This window comes from Misgurnus anguillicaudatus, chromosome 7, assembly GCF_027580225.2.
Source record: "Misgurnus anguillicaudatus chromosome 7, ASM2758022v2, whole genome shotgun sequence".
Classification (NCBI taxonomy): Eukaryota; Metazoa; Chordata; class Actinopteri; order Cypriniformes; family Cobitidae; genus Misgurnus; species Misgurnus anguillicaudatus.
The window spans coordinates 28788719-28806855 of record NC_073343.2 but is presented as its reverse complement, the minus strand read 5'-3'; the positions used below and the strand labels follow the sequence as shown (position 1 = coordinate 28806855).

Here is an 18137-nt window from a genome sequence, read left to right as displayed (position 1 = left end):
CGTATATTTAAACAGAAAGTAAATGGGTTTTATTTGCGGAAGGTCTCATTTGTTAAAAATGAGCAAATACAATATTTCAAATCAATAGTTAAAGGAATAGTATACTCATTTTCAATATTAAAATATGTTATTACCTTAACTAAGAATTGTTGATACATCCCTCTATCATCAGTGTGCGTGCACGTAAGCGCTGGAGCGCGCTGGGACGCTTCGATAGCATTTAGCTTAGCCCCATTCATTCAATGGTACCATTTAGAGATAAAGTTAGAAGTGACCAAACACATCAACGTTTTTCCTATTTAAGACGAGTAGTTATACGAGCAAGTTTGGTGGTACAAAATAAAACGTAGCGCTTTTCTAAGCGGATTTAAAAGAGGAACTATATTTTATGGCGTAATAGCACTTTTGGGAGTACTTCGACTCGCCTGAAAAGTCCGCTCCCCTTCTCACTCTCATAATGGGAGAGGGAGGGTGTTACTGCGCCGAGTTGAAGTACTCCCAAAAGTGCTATTACGCCATAAAATATAGTTCCTCTTTTAAATCCGCTTAGAAAAGCGCTACGTTTTATTTTGTACCACCAAACCCGCTCGTATAACTACTCGTCTTAAATAGGAAAAACGTTGATGTGCCCGGTCATTTCTAACTTCATCTCTAAATGGTACCATTGAATGAATGGGGCTAAGCTAAATGGTACCATTGAATGAATGGGGCTAAGCTAAATGGTATCGAAGCGTCGCAGCGCGCTCCAGCGCTTTCATGCACGCACACAGATGATAGAGGGATGTATCAACAATTCTTAGTTAAGGTAATAACATATTTTAATATTGAAAATGAGTAGACTATTCCTTTAAAGGCGGAGTGCACAATGTTTGAAAGCCAATGTTGATATTTGAAATCACCTAAACAAACATGCCCCTACCCCAATAGAATCTGGACCTTCTCATGATAGACCCGTCCCACACATACGCAACCCAGGCAACAATGTTGGTTAGTAGAAACGCCCCTTACTGCTGATTGGCTACAAGTGTGTTTTGGTACTCGGCCAGACTCCCATTTCCAAAGTGTTTCAAAAATCATGCACCCCGCCTTTAATGTTCCTTACCTTACTTACGAGGTAAATATCAGGGTAATTGACGAAATAATGTACTTTACAGGCAGCCTATACAATATACCTTACAAAAAGCACATCCATTTTTCAAAAATAATCCATAGGAAGACATTTAATAACTATATAGATTAGTATTTGATGAATGGACACGGTTTTTGGAGCTTTAAAAATGGGGCACTATCCAAAGCCATTATAAAGGTGGGAAGGGCAAATATATTATCTAATACAACTGATTTGTTCGGCTGAAGGAAGAAATTCATATACACCTAGGATGGCTTGATGGTGAATAAAATATGGGCAGATTAAAATTTTTGGGTGAACTATTTCTTTAACCTGCATTAAATTAATTGAACTAGTGGTGGGCAATAGACAAAAATCTTATATCACTGTATTTTTTATTTTAATATGGTTTTTATGTTATTGAAATCTTTAATACCACTGAATTTTCATAATTCTTGTTACCAATATAAAAAAACAGATACAAGCATGAAAAAAGAAGACAAAAAACGAACAAAACTCAAGCTCAGTGAAGAAATAAGGATAATAAATAATAATGTATAAATGGTAGAAAAGTGATTTAGTCAAGTGACAGTGAGTGACAGACAGGAGCAAAATTAGGTAACTTCCCTTTTAAGACCAAAGTCCGAATCCAATATACTGTTACAGATTCATTTTCTTTTTCAGCTGTTTACTTTCTTTTAAGACCTAAATGACCGTGTTTATGAGGATACTTGCAAAGAAGGAAATTTTGACGCGTGTATTTAAGACCAATAAAGCGGCAGAAATGCTCATGATCTCAATGAGCAGTGTTTTAATGGCTTACAATCACTTGACTTAAAACTCTGGTGCTTAAATACGTTTACAAACGTTACGTTTTTGTAAACACGTGCACAGCAATTTAACGTGGGCGGATAACCTTGATAGAGACGATAGTCCAAAATCTCTACCGGCTGACAAATTATCACTCACCCCTCAATTGAACATAACTATTAGCGTTAACCATTGACAAAAGCTATTGTAAGTAAACTGCATTATCTTAAAAATCCAAAGCCCCCCTTACCATGTCTTCTCCTCTTGCCTTTCTTTTTCAGCTTGATGGCCTTGACCACCAGCTCCTGCTTGAAGTCCTCTTCTGTGATGGTACTGTATCGGCTGGAGGAGAGCTCCGAAGTTTCGGCCTCGGTGGCGGTGAACAGGCCAGGCGTGCTCTCCCACGACGTGATGGAGCTGCTACGACTGCGGGAGTCCAACGTACCCAGGCTGACCCGCTGCTGCTCCTCCATGTCCTCTGCCACCTCCAGAGCCTCAACCCCATGAGTAAACTCCACAGACTGCTGCTCCTCTCGCACCTCCTCTGACTCCTCAACCCCCTCACGTGCCTCCTCCGAGCAGGGATTGGCTTGAGTCTCCTGTTCTGTAATGATGGGCATGGTTCTGATCGGCTGAGCTGTCTCCACGGCACCATTAGGTGGCAGCAGAATAGTGGGTGTTGAAAGAGGGGAGGTGAAACGGTTGGAGGGGTCTAATACTGAGAAAGATAATCAGAAAAACAGAAAGATGACAAATGTTTTTGTATGATATAACAAAGTGTAAAAACATGAGTTTTTTTAACTCTTTCCCCGCCATTGACGAGTTATCTCGAGGTAACTTTTTAAACATGCTGATGGGGAAAGGGTTAAAAGACAAGGAAGTATGTGAGGAGCTCAGATGGACAACCCACTAAATGGCACCTCTGATATCAACCGTAGCTCTCGACATGTATTATATGTTCATCAAATACTTTTGCTTCAAATCCACTTAATCCCAGCCTCAGGCCATTCAGAAATACTGCCGTGTTGGCAGAATCCGTTAAACGGCAAGTCAATTTTTCAGCAAAGTCCTCTACGTGCACGGTAGATGAATTGAATGAACGACGGCGCGTGAAACGACTGTGGATCACAATTAAACTTTTTTCCCTTGTGAGTACTTGGACATGAATACAACCTGAATGTGGCAGTTACATGGATCACAGCGCCCCCCTATTGTACAGTTCAGTTTTTTTTCATTTTTGACTTTCATCATTTGCAATGTTTCTATTTGAATCTTTAGCGATTATGCAACTATGTCTTGTCCAAAGAAGTGGATTTTTTTTAGAAGTGGAAGTTTTTGCCAAAATAGCTTGCATGCACTTAGAGGGTTTTGCAGCGAAAGACACATTTGTTAAAGGTCACATTCTTTCTGATCCCATTCTTTAAACCCTAGTTAGTGTGTAATGTTGCTATAATTGCATAAATAATACCTGGAAAATGATAAAGCTCAAAGTTCACTGCCAGGCGATATATTTTCTTTCAAAGCAAACGGACGGTTTGGACTACAGCCCTCTACTTCCTGCTTTAATGACATCAGTAGAACAGTTTTTTGACTAAACTCCGTCTACAGGAATATGTCAGTCGCCAGCTAAGCTAACGGCAAGCTAAGTTGCTATCACAACACACTAAACAAACTACACAATCAGAACTCAATACCTATTTCTGAACGAGGGACTTCATAGAACGAGGAAGACATCAGCCCGTTTTAAGGACAGTGAAAACAGCCGTATACAGATACTACCGTTTTTTTACACGTGAAACATGAACACGTTATATTGTGCACTGTAAACACAATCAAAGCTTAAAAAACACAGAAAAAAATGGGACCTTTAATGAACACGCCGACTTTTTGGGAATTTCGCTTATTCACCGTATCCCCCAGAGTTAAATAAGTCCATACATACCTTTTATATCCCCGTGAGTGCCATAATTCTGTATGACGCACCCACCCTAGCCTAGCTTAGCACAAAGACTGGAAGTAAATGGCTCCAGCTAGCATACTGCTCCCAATAAGTGCTTCGCCTTCTGAGAATATAGCTCCCAGTATGTATACGGTTAAAAGATGGCTGTGTCTCATATGACCTTGTTATTTGTACACGCTGTGACTATACAAATCACAACATATAAATTGGAAAATGTTGCCGTTATTTTGTCACTAATTCGGAGCAGTACACTAGCTGGAGCCATTAACTTCCAGTCTTCATGCTAAGCTAGGCTACCGGTGAGTGCATCAGCCGAGTTACGACATGCACAGAGATGAAAAAGGTATGTATGGACTTATCTAACTTGGGGGATACGGTAAATAAGCTAAATTCACCAAAAGTCGGCATGTTGCTTTAAATACCAATGAAATGACTAAAGTGACATTTGTGAAAATAAGGCATTTCAATTACAGACTAATAACCAATTTATTGCCATTAAAGTGAAATAACTGAACCTAAAAATAGGAGTCTGATAAAAAATGTTGACATGTCAAAAGCACTTAGAGGGTTTTGCATCTGAACTCCTCATATACTCACAGACAGAGTCACATAACTGCTAAGAATTAAATGCCATGTCATCAAAGTTGATAGACAAATAACGAATAGAGAAAGATGGAAAGAGAAACACAACCACTGCCGCATGACTAAGTTGCAGTCATTATAGTGCAAAGGGCAAATCAAGCTTCCTCCTATCCCTTAATATCTCAGTCCTGCTGATGAAGCAGAATGCACGACTAAACCGCCATTATGATATCAGTTATGCAACTCACAGTTGGAAATCAATCCTTCCGGGCTATTAGAGATCCTCAAAATGTCCCGATCGCCTTTCAGAATGAAGATTTCATTGTCAGTGCATGACACAGACACAATATCCCCACTGCTTTCCAGGCCACCAATAATAACCTTTGAATGAGATAGGAAACAAAAGCTGAAATTACATTGGCATTGACAACATTCAGATCATATATCAGTTAAGTAGAAAATCACTCATATCTATTGTAGACAAGCTGAATATATTTTAAACACAGGATCAAGTTCCCAAAACCAAAAAGTGCTTTATACCTGATTGGTACAGTCCACGACATAAACACTGTATTCGTTCCAGCTGAGGACCCAGCCATCTTTCAGGAAACAGCTGACCAATCCCAGCTGTCTTTCTGAAGGTCTATATCCTCCCGCAGGCCCAGAACGTGGAAACAGCTCAAACTGAGGGACCTCCTGATTAAAAAGGGGCTTCAGGACGTGGGTTTCCCCCACACGCCCACGCACATCCGTCCTCCACAGGCGCAACCCCGGCCTGGCTGCATAGACCACTAGATCGCTCTGTTTGCACAATGCTGGCTGGAAGCAGGCACCAAACTTTCCATTGCTTTTAAAAAGAGATTCAAAAAAGTCAAGTATCAGCAAAAGTGAGATGAGAATGTGTAGTTGACTCAATTACTAATGAACTAATGGAAGGAAAATTCGATGAACACTGCTACTCCAAGAATCATATCAGGGATTGAGAGGGTTTGTACCTTTTTCGTGGTTTGGTGCCCAGCTGCTGATGCGACTGTTCCTGCGTGTAAAACAGCATTGAGCGCTGATAGGACGAAACGAGAAGTACTTTCTGACTATACTCCAACTGAACAATCGCTGAAGTCTCCTCAAAGAGAACAACTGGGTTACACACTCCCTACAAAAATAAAAACACAAATGAACCCATCAGATGTAAAAAAAATCAAGACTTGAGCGGCCGAATCTGGATGTCTGGGATATCTTGGATATCTGTATATCCCGACTCCCCCACATGTTTGGACGCTTTTCTCATTGGATTGTAACAGTTGTGGCTTTTAATTTTGAGTCAGTCAAGGGTTGGTCGATCTATTGTTTATACCGCTTAGACATTTTCATGTAACGTCATAAGGTTTTTATGGAGGCAGATAATGTTGAATGACTGATGTCTCACTTTCTGTTCCAAGTGATCACACTACTTAAACTAACGAGGCATTAGGGGTCAAACATGCGTGGGTGTGGTTCATATTGGATAGTGTGAGTAAGCCCTAGGTCAGCTACAATCCCTCACCCATAAAATTGCAAAAATCAGGAATATTTAAAAAAAGGATTTAGGCTTACCTGGTCCAAATCCACAGCAGAGTAGACCACCCTTCCCTTTTCATCACCAGAGAAAAGCTTCATACCATTCGCACTCCATGCCAGGGCTGTAATGGTGCTTTTGTGCAAACCCACCACATCAAACCGTCTCAGCTGTGACAAGACCATAAAACATTGTGACAACATCTCACATGTACCCTGTACATCACTTTAATCAGATCATTCACACATGCACATTACAGGTTTTAAATATCGATAACATAAAACAGATACAGACAGCCATTCAGTGGATAATAATGTTACATGAAAAATGTTAAAGGTGCAGTGTGTAGATTTTAGCGGAATCTAGTGGTGAGGTGGCGAATTGTACCCCTCCATTTTGAAGCACATAGATAAGCTACGGTAGCGGGCACAGGACAAACACGTCATCGTCTGAGACAACGTAATGACAAACCCGCTCTGTAGAGCAGTTTGTCCGTTTAGGGCTACTGTAGGAACATGATGGCGCAAAATGGCGGCTTCCATGTAAGGCAGGGTTGTCCAATCCTGCTCCTGGAGGGCCGGTGTCTCTGCAGAGTTTTATTCCAACCCTAATCAAACACACCTGATCCATCTAATCAAGGTCTTACTAGGCTGACTAGATACTTCGAGGCAGGTGTGTTGAGGTAAGTTTTAGCTAAACTCTGCAAGACACCGGCCCTCCAGGATCGACTTTGGACACCCCTGATGTAAGGGGACCCACAATGTATTTAGATTAAAAAAAATACAGTTGATTTTGTAATGTCTTTACACAACACTGCAAACATAGTTATCTGTATTATAATGCATTGCTCTCAAAAGAACCTTCTAAAATGTACACACTGCACCTTTAAAAAAATTCAACATTCTTGTAGCATGTATTGTAGAGCGTCTCAAATATGATTAAATTCCCCCTGTGGTCGATAATTTTATCACGTCTTTGAGCATCATAATAGCATATGTAAAAGTTTTTCCTGTGACAGTAATTTCTTCAGTTTGAATGTAGCTCTACACGCTGGCCTCATTCGGTATACGTGGATCTACGAATATGTGAATTAGTCCCCGCCTTTACTCAATCGCACAGCTCGGATCATAGATATGAATATGCACATTTGTCCCCGCCTCCACTCTTTCGCACCACCTTGGACCATAGATATATCTGTAAATAGATGTTACACAGGGTGCGATTTGTCAAAAAAATCAAAGGGGGTATGTTTTCACCTTTTTTCCCCCATAAATTATAAACCACATGCTTTTATTGATTATGCAGGGTATTAACCTATTTCTTGTAACTGTTAAAATAAAATATGTAGAAATGCAACCAGTCCTACTTTCACCCGCCCAGGGCGAGATTTAAATCACTCTGGTCTGGCATGAGAGTCAAACCCGCTATCAAGGAGGCTAAAGGCCATGATTTCTAACGTCTGTTGGTAAAGTACTTCTTGAGGTTGGGGAGTGAGGTTTACTTTTACTGCACAGCACACAGTGATGGTAGTTTCTGCTGTCTCATTCTTGTTGGTAATATTTCTTGGTTTTGTTTTGTGACGGTCCTGTAAAATACGATGATATGCTGCTTGGAATGTGTTTTCGCGCTGAAATAGACGATTGTTGCTTGGCGACATTTGGAAAATCCAGGCATGGATTAAAACAGGTTCATGACATAACCTAGATGCGCTGTTGCCTACTGTCACAGGAGCGCTGACAGTAATACTCCAGGAAATCGCACCCTGATGCTACATTCGGCAGTTTCAGACACATAACTGCTAAGTCTGGTTTGCTCCTGCTGAACATTATGTGAACATTTTTTGAAAATACAATCTTGATATCTTTAATACTGACCTAATAAGAGCATGTCAAAAAATCATGAGAAATTAAACTTTAATGCTCCTAATCTCATGTTTAGATTATGAGACTTTGAGGGGAAATTTCACAAAACTTTTTTAAGATGTAAAATAAATCTTTAGTTTCCCCAGAGTACATATGTGAAGTTCTAGCTCAAAATACCCAACAGATGAATTATTATAACATGTTCAAATTGCCACTTTGTAGGTGTGAGCAAAAATGTGACATTTTGGGTGTGTCCCTTTAAATGGATATGAGCTGATCTCTGCACTAAATGACAGTGCCGTGGATTTCATAGTGCAGATTAAGGGGCGGTATTATATTATCCCCTTTTGACATCATAAGGGGAGCCAAATTTCAATGACCTATTTTTTCACAGAAAATGGTTTACTAAAACTAAGTTACTGGGTTGATCTTTTTTATATATTTTTTTGTTTGATAGAAGCACTGGGAACCCAATTATAGCACTTAAACATGGAAAAAGTCAGATTTTCATAATATGTCCCCTTTAAGACACATTATTGATATGTGAATCCTCTATTCTGAGATGTAGCACCACAGTACCTGTTTATTTCTGCCAGGCAATGGCGACACAAGCTGAAAGAAAGCAACTCGGCCTGATGCGGTCCCAACAGCGACAAGATCATCAAAACAACTCAGCAACTTCACGGCAGTAATGGCTTCACATTTTCCCTAATGAAACACATTTTAACAGATTTATTGTGCAAAACAACACTGGAATAAAAATGGATCATATCGACTGTAAGTGCAGTATCTCACCTCTAAGTTGTATTTATTCATCTGGCTTACTCTCCTGCAGTACAGATACAGCATTCCAATACTGCTGCCAATCGCTATATAATCAGTGTTGCTGTCCAAGGCGGTCAAGTAAACCAGCACAGAACGAAAGCCTTTCTGGACTTTAGCAGGTATGGCATTGAGAAGGTAGTAAAGAGGGCAGAATTCCCTTAAGGGCAGCGGTGCTGGATGGGTGGCCATGATCACCCTATGGATCTGTGCTCCCACTAATGAAAATCTAGGGCAGATGATGGCAAATAGAGAAAGTTCATGCATTATTCATCAAAAAACTTCTGCAAATTTTATCTTAATCTTTCATTGTTTTATTCTGTCAAGTTGAAAATCCGAACGCATTTTACAGTAATACTGATCTTTTATCATACTGCAGTGATCTAGTAACAGACAAAACCAAGGTGGATCTAACATCTGTATAGTGAACTAACAAGTGAACCCACCCACAAGCTAATATTAGGCATAATGACGCCTTAAACTATATATAAAACACAGAGCATCCTTCCACAATTAATCACTATGTTATAGAAGCTTCCCCGTGTTCAATACGTTTATCTCTGACGGGACAGTATCATTTTATGTTCACTTGTAAGTTAGCCATTACAGGCTAACAATGAGCAGCTATTTTCCAGTCAGTGTAACGTTAACTTATTTTTTTTCCGAAAGAAAAAAATATTTTTAATTTCTATTTCAAAGAAAAGTTTGCTTAGAAATAAATCAACAAAGACCACTAGCACAACATAATGCAAGTCGATTACAAAATGGATGGGTAGGTTTTCAAGTCAGCGAGCTTTGTCTATGCGGTAAACTATTACACTCGAAAATGAAAACTTTACAAAACTTACCACCGGAAAAATTCACATTAATGCTGAAGATGGAACGTTTGTACAGTTTGGATGAGGGTGATTTGTTGACATTTCTGCTGTCTGCCAGTAAAGCTCTTGTTGACAGTCTCGTGTTTTCTTCTGCCTCTTTGGGTTGGAACGGACACGTGGCGATAGCGACACCTACAGCTGCGGAAGGGCATAGCGAATCACTACAAATGTGTGTTTTCATTATTAGAATATTTACTTACTGATCAATATATGGAGGTATAACAACGTGTTAAGCAATATACAACAAATAGGAAAAAACAAATAGGCCTAATTAAAAATAAAATAAAAACTTTGATGCATGTTTGCTTTATATTGAATATGTAAGACACCAGAAAACATTAGAAGTATAACAAAAATGGCTCTTCTCTTAATATTATTTGTATCAATAAATTCATGATAAAAATATATTAGTAAATTCAGTTTGTTGTTTAAAAAGTAAATGTAGGACAACAGACACACTTTTCATCACTACTACTGGCTCATTGTTATAACTCATCCTGTTAACATGTTTCTCATTCAAATAAAGAAATAAACAAAAAAATGGCTAAAATTTAAGATAATTTGCAGCATTGCAATGTGTAAATGTGAATAATATGAAAAATAATTTTGATTAAAATTTAAACTTACCTTAAGTAATTCCTTGTGATTTTTTTTTTTTTTTTTTTTTGGGTTCATCTGATCTGATGAGGGAAAACTAATATACACTAACATCAGTCTAACCCTAACCTAATGTTTAATTATTATATGTATTATAATATATTATCATATTGTACATTAAATAGGCTATCAAGAATGAATAAAAACATCTGTAGGTTTACAGTAGTGGATCTGACATGAAACAAACAGGACTAAATATTTACAGACCACATTAGTGCCAGAAGGACTCCAGATCACTATGGCAATAAGCAGAACATTGCATATGTTATGTAACTAACCCTGCTGGTAAAACACAAACATATAATAGGCAAACAGGATCAATGCTTTTTTTAATCATTAGTCACAATGTTCTTCTAACTTAAAGGGATAGTTCACCCAAAAATGAAAATTCTGTCATCATTTACCAAACAGATTGACATAGTATTCTTTTTTATGGAAGTAGGGGGGCTTCTGATCGGTTTGGTTACAAACATTCCTTAGACTATCTTCCTTTGTGTTCATCAGAACAAAGAAATTTTTACAGGTTTGTAACAACAACATAAGAGTGAGTAAATAACAGAATTTTCATTTTTTTGGGTGAACTAGCCCTTTAAAAGGATAGTTCACTTTAAAATGAAAATTCTGTCATCGTTTACTCATCCTCATGTTGTTCTAAACCTGTATAAATGTCTTATTTCTGATGAACACAAAAGAAGATATTTTAAGAAATGAAGGTAAACACACAGCAGATAGTGACCATAGACTTCCATAGTAGGAATAAAAAATATGATGGACTTTAATAGGTACTGTCAACTGTGTGCTTACCATCATTTATCAAAATATTTTCTTCATCATTTATCACAATACTTTCAAAATATTTTTTTTCCTACTATGGAAGTCAATAGTCACCATCCGCCGTGTGCCAACCACCACTTCCAAAAATATCTTCTTTTGTGATAATCAGAAAAAAAGAACGTGTAGTAGTTAGTATATTGTAATAAATGTAACAAAAATTGTTATAAGAAAAATACAGATAAATTATTAATTTTATAGAAGTTTATCTAGAAGTCAGTGTATCATAGATATGCAATTAGACTCACATTATTCACATTGCTGTCTTTTAATGTATTTTGTTTTTATTTCTGCACAAATAGAGCCAACATAATCATCAATTCAAATCAAACATTATCCACAGAAAAGACTGCAGTCTCGACGATTTTGAGCATTTTTCAGAGTAAAATAAAGGGTACAAAAATAAACAGTAAAAAGATTTACAATTAAATTATGATAGAACAAAAAGTGAAATATGTTGTGCATGGAGTGAAATAGATGAGATGATATACCTGTAGAGAACGCGTACAGAGATAAAATGAGAGTGACGCACCGACGGCTGCGCAAAGTCTCGTGCAGGGGGAGGGACTACAGCATCATTCTGCACGACATCCTCCATCAGAAGCCACCAGCAATGAGCACTGGATATTACCGCGACTTCACATGGACCGGGACATCACGCAGGTAAAATTGCAATTATTCATTCATAAAATACATGCAGAGCTTTTTAAAACTGAGCTTTATCTAACCAAGTATTACAAATCTCGTTGGTATGGATAAAGGGAATTTTTTTAACGTTACCTGTCTTACGTCTGCGGGCGAGCGTCGCCGGCGCGCATATTTACTTTAACGTGTAAACACGACAATTCACCTCACCCAATAGTCCGTGTTTGTCTCAGTGTTGACTCTGAGCCTGAGGGCATTTAAAAATTGCTCAATCCTGGCGGTGTGTTCACGAAAAACAGAACTCAATGGCCCTGTCTTCAAACCTAGTGAGTTGCCTACCTAGACAACATGTTGGGGCATCATAAATGACCGCAGCAAAATGTTCAGTTCAGCTAATGCCCTCATGCAGTAGCCTACACGCCCAAGATGCTCAAAATGTTGTGCTTTTTGAGTCTGCATTGTGTTTACACTGCCACGTGGACAAAAACGGCAGATACTCTGTTATTATTTAATGCATATAAGTTAACATATAACCTGATTAGTGTAGGGGTGTGAGTCTGTGGATGTGATGTTTGAAAAAAGGGGCTGATAGATTTTGGCATATAGAGGCAGGAATGCTTTATATGGCTTCATTCTTGACTAAATTGTCACAATGTGGTGTAGAGAAATCCTGCACTGTTATGTTTTGTCAGGTTACATCAGTTAAAGTAATTATCCATTGCCAGTTGACGTACCATTTTTACTTTTACAATGCACTCACAATGTCAGAAGAAAAGGTGGGGACTGTGGGACGGCACCCTTTAAAATGGTCCTAATATGTAGCTTCATCAGTGTCTGATGAAGAGCCTGCGTGCTCGAAACGTAACCTGATGCCATGCACTGTTTTTAAATAATAAATATTTTTGATACTTTTGGAGCTTTGTTGTCGCCGACCTTGCATTACTATACTACTAAAATGTACCTATGCATTAGTTCAAAGGTTTTGAAAGTGTGTGTAGATACTTAATTTGGTTTATTGTAGAAGAGTGTAGACAGTTTTTGCAAATTTTAGACAGGTGTGTTAAAGCAAGGTTGGTACTATTAAACTTTGCAGGCTCTATAACTTGAAGGCCCTATAAAACCACAAAGCAAAAGATATAGATTATTCATCATCAATAATAACAGTTTTTTTTTTCAAAAATCCTGCTTGTTGCAGTTTCCTAAAATAGCTTTCTGGGTTTATTTAATTTGGAATATTTAATATAAATTTACAGGATATTTTCCAGCTTTTACATAGATTAAACCAAAGCTGTTTAGGACTCAAATGCATTTCTATAAATAAACATGTCGGAAAATGCATTTAGCAATATTTGCATATCTCACAGATGCATTTTCCTGAAGGTTATGCATTATGTATAACAATGGTGTGGTGTCCCTTGACCTTGTTTCTGCCAGAGAGAGCACAGGCGGCAGGATTAAAGAAACATGCGCTTAAATGGAGATTAATTTCATAATTACTTATGCACAGCAATCTAATCTGAAAGATGTTGGTTAACATTCAGTTTAAGACTGTTATAGTTCACAAGGCCAAAATTGCACTAAGATTAAAATAGCAGATCAGAGATTTACTGATATCTGATTTGTTTTAGGTCTTGTTTTAAAGAGTTCATGTTACCCTATTCCATAATGTATCATTAAAACACAGGTATGATACATTATGGAATAGGGTAACATGAACTCTTTACTGTAAGACAAGACCTAAAACAAATCAGATATCAGTAAATCTCTGATCTGCTATTTTAATCTTAGTGCCATTTTGGCCTTGTGAACTATAACAGTCTTAAACTAGACACAAGATGTGTTAATTTAACACATTCGTTTTAAGAGTGTAGGTTTTTATGAGAAACAAATCCACCTGACCTTAAACACGAAAATGATTATTTTATAGGTCTCATATCGATTGAATCTAATTTTGGGACATTTGATTTCATGGGGCCAATGTGAAGTAAAATAAACACTGGCAATCACATTTTACAGAGAGGTCAGTAATACTGCAGCATCAGCTTTCTGTGCGCTGGTCAGCATCTCTCAATGGAAAGCAATTCAATTTAGTCTCTGTGTTTGAAAAGAGGGTTTGATTTTAGTAATAGTGCCAACATTTGATTCGTTGGTTTTGCAATGGTATAGTGAGCATATATAGTAATTTCTCTTTGTTAGAATACAACCAAAAAATACATGAAATGTGTAATTAGTATTAATAAACAGTATAGTGTCTATTTAGTGTTACAATTGAATAATAACCTAAATAAGTAAATGTATTGTTAAGCCAATGTTTTGTGTACAAATTTTCTGTATTTTTGTTTGTATAAATAAATATTGATGGTCATCAAAACTTTGCTAAAACAACAAAGCTGGTGGTGGTTGCTGAACAATATGGTTCTTAGGCTTTCTTTACCGTATGGCTGTGTTTGTACAACCATCGCTGTTTAATAGGGGTGTCAACAATAATCGATTTGGCGATGCATCGCAATGCGCACAATCGCACATGCCCGATTCAGCATCGATGCAGTAAAGTACCATAATCGATTATGTCACTGTTTATTTTCTGGCCTCGAGTGGACAATAAAAACGCACCCTTTTCCATGGAAAGCAGACATATGGGCACATTTCGGATTCTACGAAGTTAATGGGAAACTAGACAGGACGTACGCTGTGTGTAAAATTCTCATCTCAGGTATATAATTGTCATAAAGCTGCTAAGCTTCCGTTTTTGTTGAGAATAGCTGCACTTGACTTTACTACTTGACTGATGAAAAATTTGCCTTGTTGTGTACAGTAGAATTCTGATGCATCGCAATGCATCGTAGAATCGAATTGAATTGAATCGTTACCTGGTGAATCGTAATTGAATCGAATTGTGAGGGCAGTGCCAATGCACACCCCTACTGTTTAAAGGTGACATTTCACAAGACTTTTTTAAGATGTCAAATAAATATTTGGTGTCCACAGAGTACGTATGTGAAGTTTTAGCTCAAAATAACATATAATTTATTATAGCATGTTAAAATTGCACTTTTTAGGTGTCTTTGTGCCATTTTAAAATGCAAATGAGCTGATCTCTGCACTAAATGGCAGTGCTGTGGTTGGATAGTGCAGATTAAGGGGCGGTATTATCTCCTTCTGACATCACAAGGGGAGCCAAATTTCAATGAGGTATTTTTTCACATGCTTACAGAGAATGGTTTACCAAAACTAAGTTACTTGATCTTTTTCACAATTTATAGGTTAATAGAAGCACTGGGGGGCCCAGTTATAGCACTTAAACATTGAAAAAGTCGGAATTTTATATGTCCTCTTTAAATCCATATAAATACAATTAAAAAAAATTTAGAGAAGAGAAGGTGATGTGTGTACTTTTTAATGTATAAATGCTGGATTAAATGAATGTCCTATATTATGAAAAATAGGCCATTCATGGTTAAGTTCTCTGAAAAGGTCATGCACTGTGGTCATTTGTGCATTTCGACTCATTGGTTCAACCAATGGCGAAAGTGGGAGGGACTATCTGTTTGGGAAACTTGACAAACATATGTGACCCTGGACCACAAAACCAGTCATGAGACTAAATTTTTTGAAATTGAGATTCATGCATCATCTGAATAAATAAGCTTTCCATTGATGTATCGTTTGTTAGGTAAGGACAATATTTGGCCGAGATGCAACTATTTAAAAATCTGGAATCTGAGGGTGCAAAAAAGAAAAAAATGAGAAAATTGCCTTTGAATTTGTCCAAATGAAGTCCTAAGCAATTAAGCAAGTCCTAAGCAAGTTTTTATATATTTTACGATAGAAAGTTCCCAAAATATCTGATCTTAATATAATATCCTACACTCTAAAAAAACAAACGGTGCTATATAGCACCAAAACAGTTGCTTTGGATCGTAACGATAGAAGAACCATTTTAGTGCCATATAGCACCGGTGAAGAACCAGTGAAGCACCAGTGAAGCACCAGTGTAGAACCATATAGGGGCCATATAGCACCACATATGGTTCTACATAGCACTATATGGTTCTACACAGGTGCTTCACTGGTGCTTCACTGGTTCTTCACCGGTGCTGTATGGCACTAGGGGTGGTTCTTCTGTCGTTGCGATCCAGGGCGGCTGTTTTGGTGCTGTATAGCACCGTTTGTTTTTTAGAGTGTAATGGTTGTGAGCTATTGCTACAAATATACCCATGCTACATATGACTGGTTTTGTGGTCCAGAGTCACATATGACCAGGTTTTGGAATATTTTAAAGCATCCTTTTCTCAACTGACTATAAACAAATTAGTTACATGTGACTAATGGGAGGAACATCCTGGTTGTATCAAATGTGACAGCTAATAAATTCCTATTTTGTATGCATAGGTTCTGGAAGTGGGATGACATATAGCTTATTGCTTCTAGGAGACATAAAAAATATTTTTTCCTCTTGGGAATAAAAAGCAGTATCATTTTACCGTATTTTGACCTTTTTGAGTACCAGCAATATGCAGTTTATTTTCATATGAGTGTTCTGCAGAGCATAACAGCATTTCTCCAGGTCACTGTATGTCTTATTGACAATCAGATCAGGTTTTACACTATAGAGAAGCGGGTTGTTTTGTGTATCATATCAGTACATGCTGTATCATCTTCATTTATAATTTCTTCTTCCTATAATTTGTAATGAAACATTGTTACAAAAGCCATTAACAGACTCTCATTACATTAGCTTAGTTGTTTCCCCTGGGGATAGCCCAATATAAAGAGGTATATGTAGACCATGAAATATAAACAGTTGGATACACTGTCAAAAAAAAAGTCAAAATAAGGTCCCTAGCTGTCACTGAGTACAAATTTGCACCAGAAGAATTCATGATCAAAAATCATGCACCCCGCCTTTAATAAAGGTCTGATGATGTTACATTACAGACATTGACCTCCAGACATTACATGACCTGATTAGGGCTGTGGGATGACTTACAGTGACTGATCCAGATATGTATAGCATGTATTTTGACCGGTTAATTTTTTTCAAAATGCTTCACGTCTTAATCTCAGATACCAATTGATCGAACATCTATGATTGACAGGAATGGTGTTGCTGTGATATGAATTTCTAATTCATCTGCAGAGACGACTGCACTGAAGTTCAATGCTGCATACAGCAGGATACTGTATGAATAATGTTTACTACGCTTCACAACAAAATCAAGTTTCCCAATAACAGTTCACCTCAAAAGGATTTTCAGGTGACAGGAGGTCACCCAGCACAATGCTAAGAGACAGATTAAAACTGTTATTCCACTCCCCAAATCGCCCATCGCTCTGGATGTCCTACACATTTTATGAGGTTTTGAAAAAGACAATTTCATCTTCTCTTTCTTAATGTATCTTTGTTCTTTGCAGGTAGTGGCTGTCTAAAGATAGCCCATCCAGACAAAAAAATGAAAAAACCTGCACCCATGTATTATTGAAGGACAGAAGTGCCTTCACAGATATCATGACACCTGGGATCCTTTCGGAAACGTATCATACAATTTTTTGTCGACTCTCTTGAAAGCCATGGATTAAGAACTTTCCTCGAAGTGAGATGAATTGCATATTTGTGAGTATGTCTGTGTGTGTGTGTGTGCGTGTGTGTGTGTGTGTGTGTGTGTGTGTGTGTGTGTGTGTGTTTGTGTGTAAGCCAGTGATTCTCAAATAGGGGGTGGTCGAGATGGTGAGAACCACTGGTTTAAGCTTACATAAAACTTTTGTGCATTCTAGTTTTTCTCTGTTAAAGAGAGTTTATAAATATTTGTTTGTAGGTCGATTTTCCAGATTAATATCTAAAATTGCTTTGCTATCTACTCCATCATTGACAAGTCACATGTGATCAGTTACTGTGTGGACTGATTTAAAGGGCCCATATTAAAATCTACTTTTACAAGGTGTTTGCAAATGTGCTGGCAGTGTGTGAACACAACCATCCTACAACGAAAAAAATCCACCCACACCTTCGGTTTAACCAGAGAAGTCTCATTAGACATGGTGTTTCTATTCGCTTGTTAATGTGATGTCACACTGACAAAGCCGCGCCCACGGGCACTTACTGCTTAATTTTACCCAAAAGCTTTTCTAAATGTGTTCATTAGCACATTGTAGCACTAATGTGGCTTATGATACTATTGTCCCAGACTGTATTCACAGGAATCAGATTTATTTTTAGTAGCATTTGCATGTAAAGGTACAGACATGAAAACTTTTTGCTATAACAAATGATCTGGGGTATTTTGAGCTGAACCTTTACAGACACATTCTAGGCACACCTTAGACTTATATTACATCTTGTAAAAATGGGCGTAATATTGACCCTTTACTTGAATAGAGGTTTTGACCAAAATATTTATAAAAAACTATTTTAATAAAAAACAACTCT

General features: G+C 37.7%; 2 protein-coding genes across 4 annotated transcripts in view; one reads left to right on the top strand and one right to left on the bottom strand.

Annotated features, from left to right (window-relative positions):
• tecpr2 (tectonin beta-propeller repeat containing 2) overlaps positions 1-10219 on the bottom strand; it is a 32728-nt gene extending 22509 nt beyond the window's left edge. The window contains exons 1-9 of one of the 2 annotated variants that reach the window (XM_073869689.1): positions 10205-10219; positions 9548-9715; positions 8673-8928; positions 8457-8585; positions 6054-6185; positions 5456-5613; positions 5001-5307; positions 4709-4841; positions 2169-2636 (exon numbers count right to left, since the gene is read on the bottom strand). In XM_073869689.1, the coding sequence (XP_073725790.1) occupies positions 2169-2636; positions 4709-4841; positions 5001-5307; positions 5456-5613; positions 6054-6185; positions 8457-8585; positions 8673-8891 (1546 nt within the window). In that variant the 5' untranslated portion in view covers positions 8892-8928; positions 9548-9715; positions 10205-10219. Of the gene's footprint in view, positions 1-2168; positions 2637-4708; positions 4842-5000; positions 5308-5455; positions 5614-6053; positions 6186-8456; positions 8586-8672; positions 8929-9547; positions 9716-10204 lie in introns of those variants that run through there. The other variant, XM_055171517.2, reaches the window with a different exon arrangement.
• A 1277-nt stretch (positions 10220-11496) lies between these two features.
• ptpreb (protein tyrosine phosphatase receptor type Eb) overlaps positions 11497-18137 on the top strand; it is a 30454-nt gene continuing 23813 nt past the window's right edge. Inside the window, exons 1-2 of one of the 2 annotated variants that reach the window (XM_055171519.2) lie at positions 11497-11728; positions 17126-17304. The gene's annotated coding sequence lies outside the window, so the exon portion shown is untranslated. Of the gene's footprint in view, positions 11729-17125; positions 17325-18137 lie in introns of both variants that reach the window. The other variant, XM_055171518.2, reaches the window with a different exon arrangement.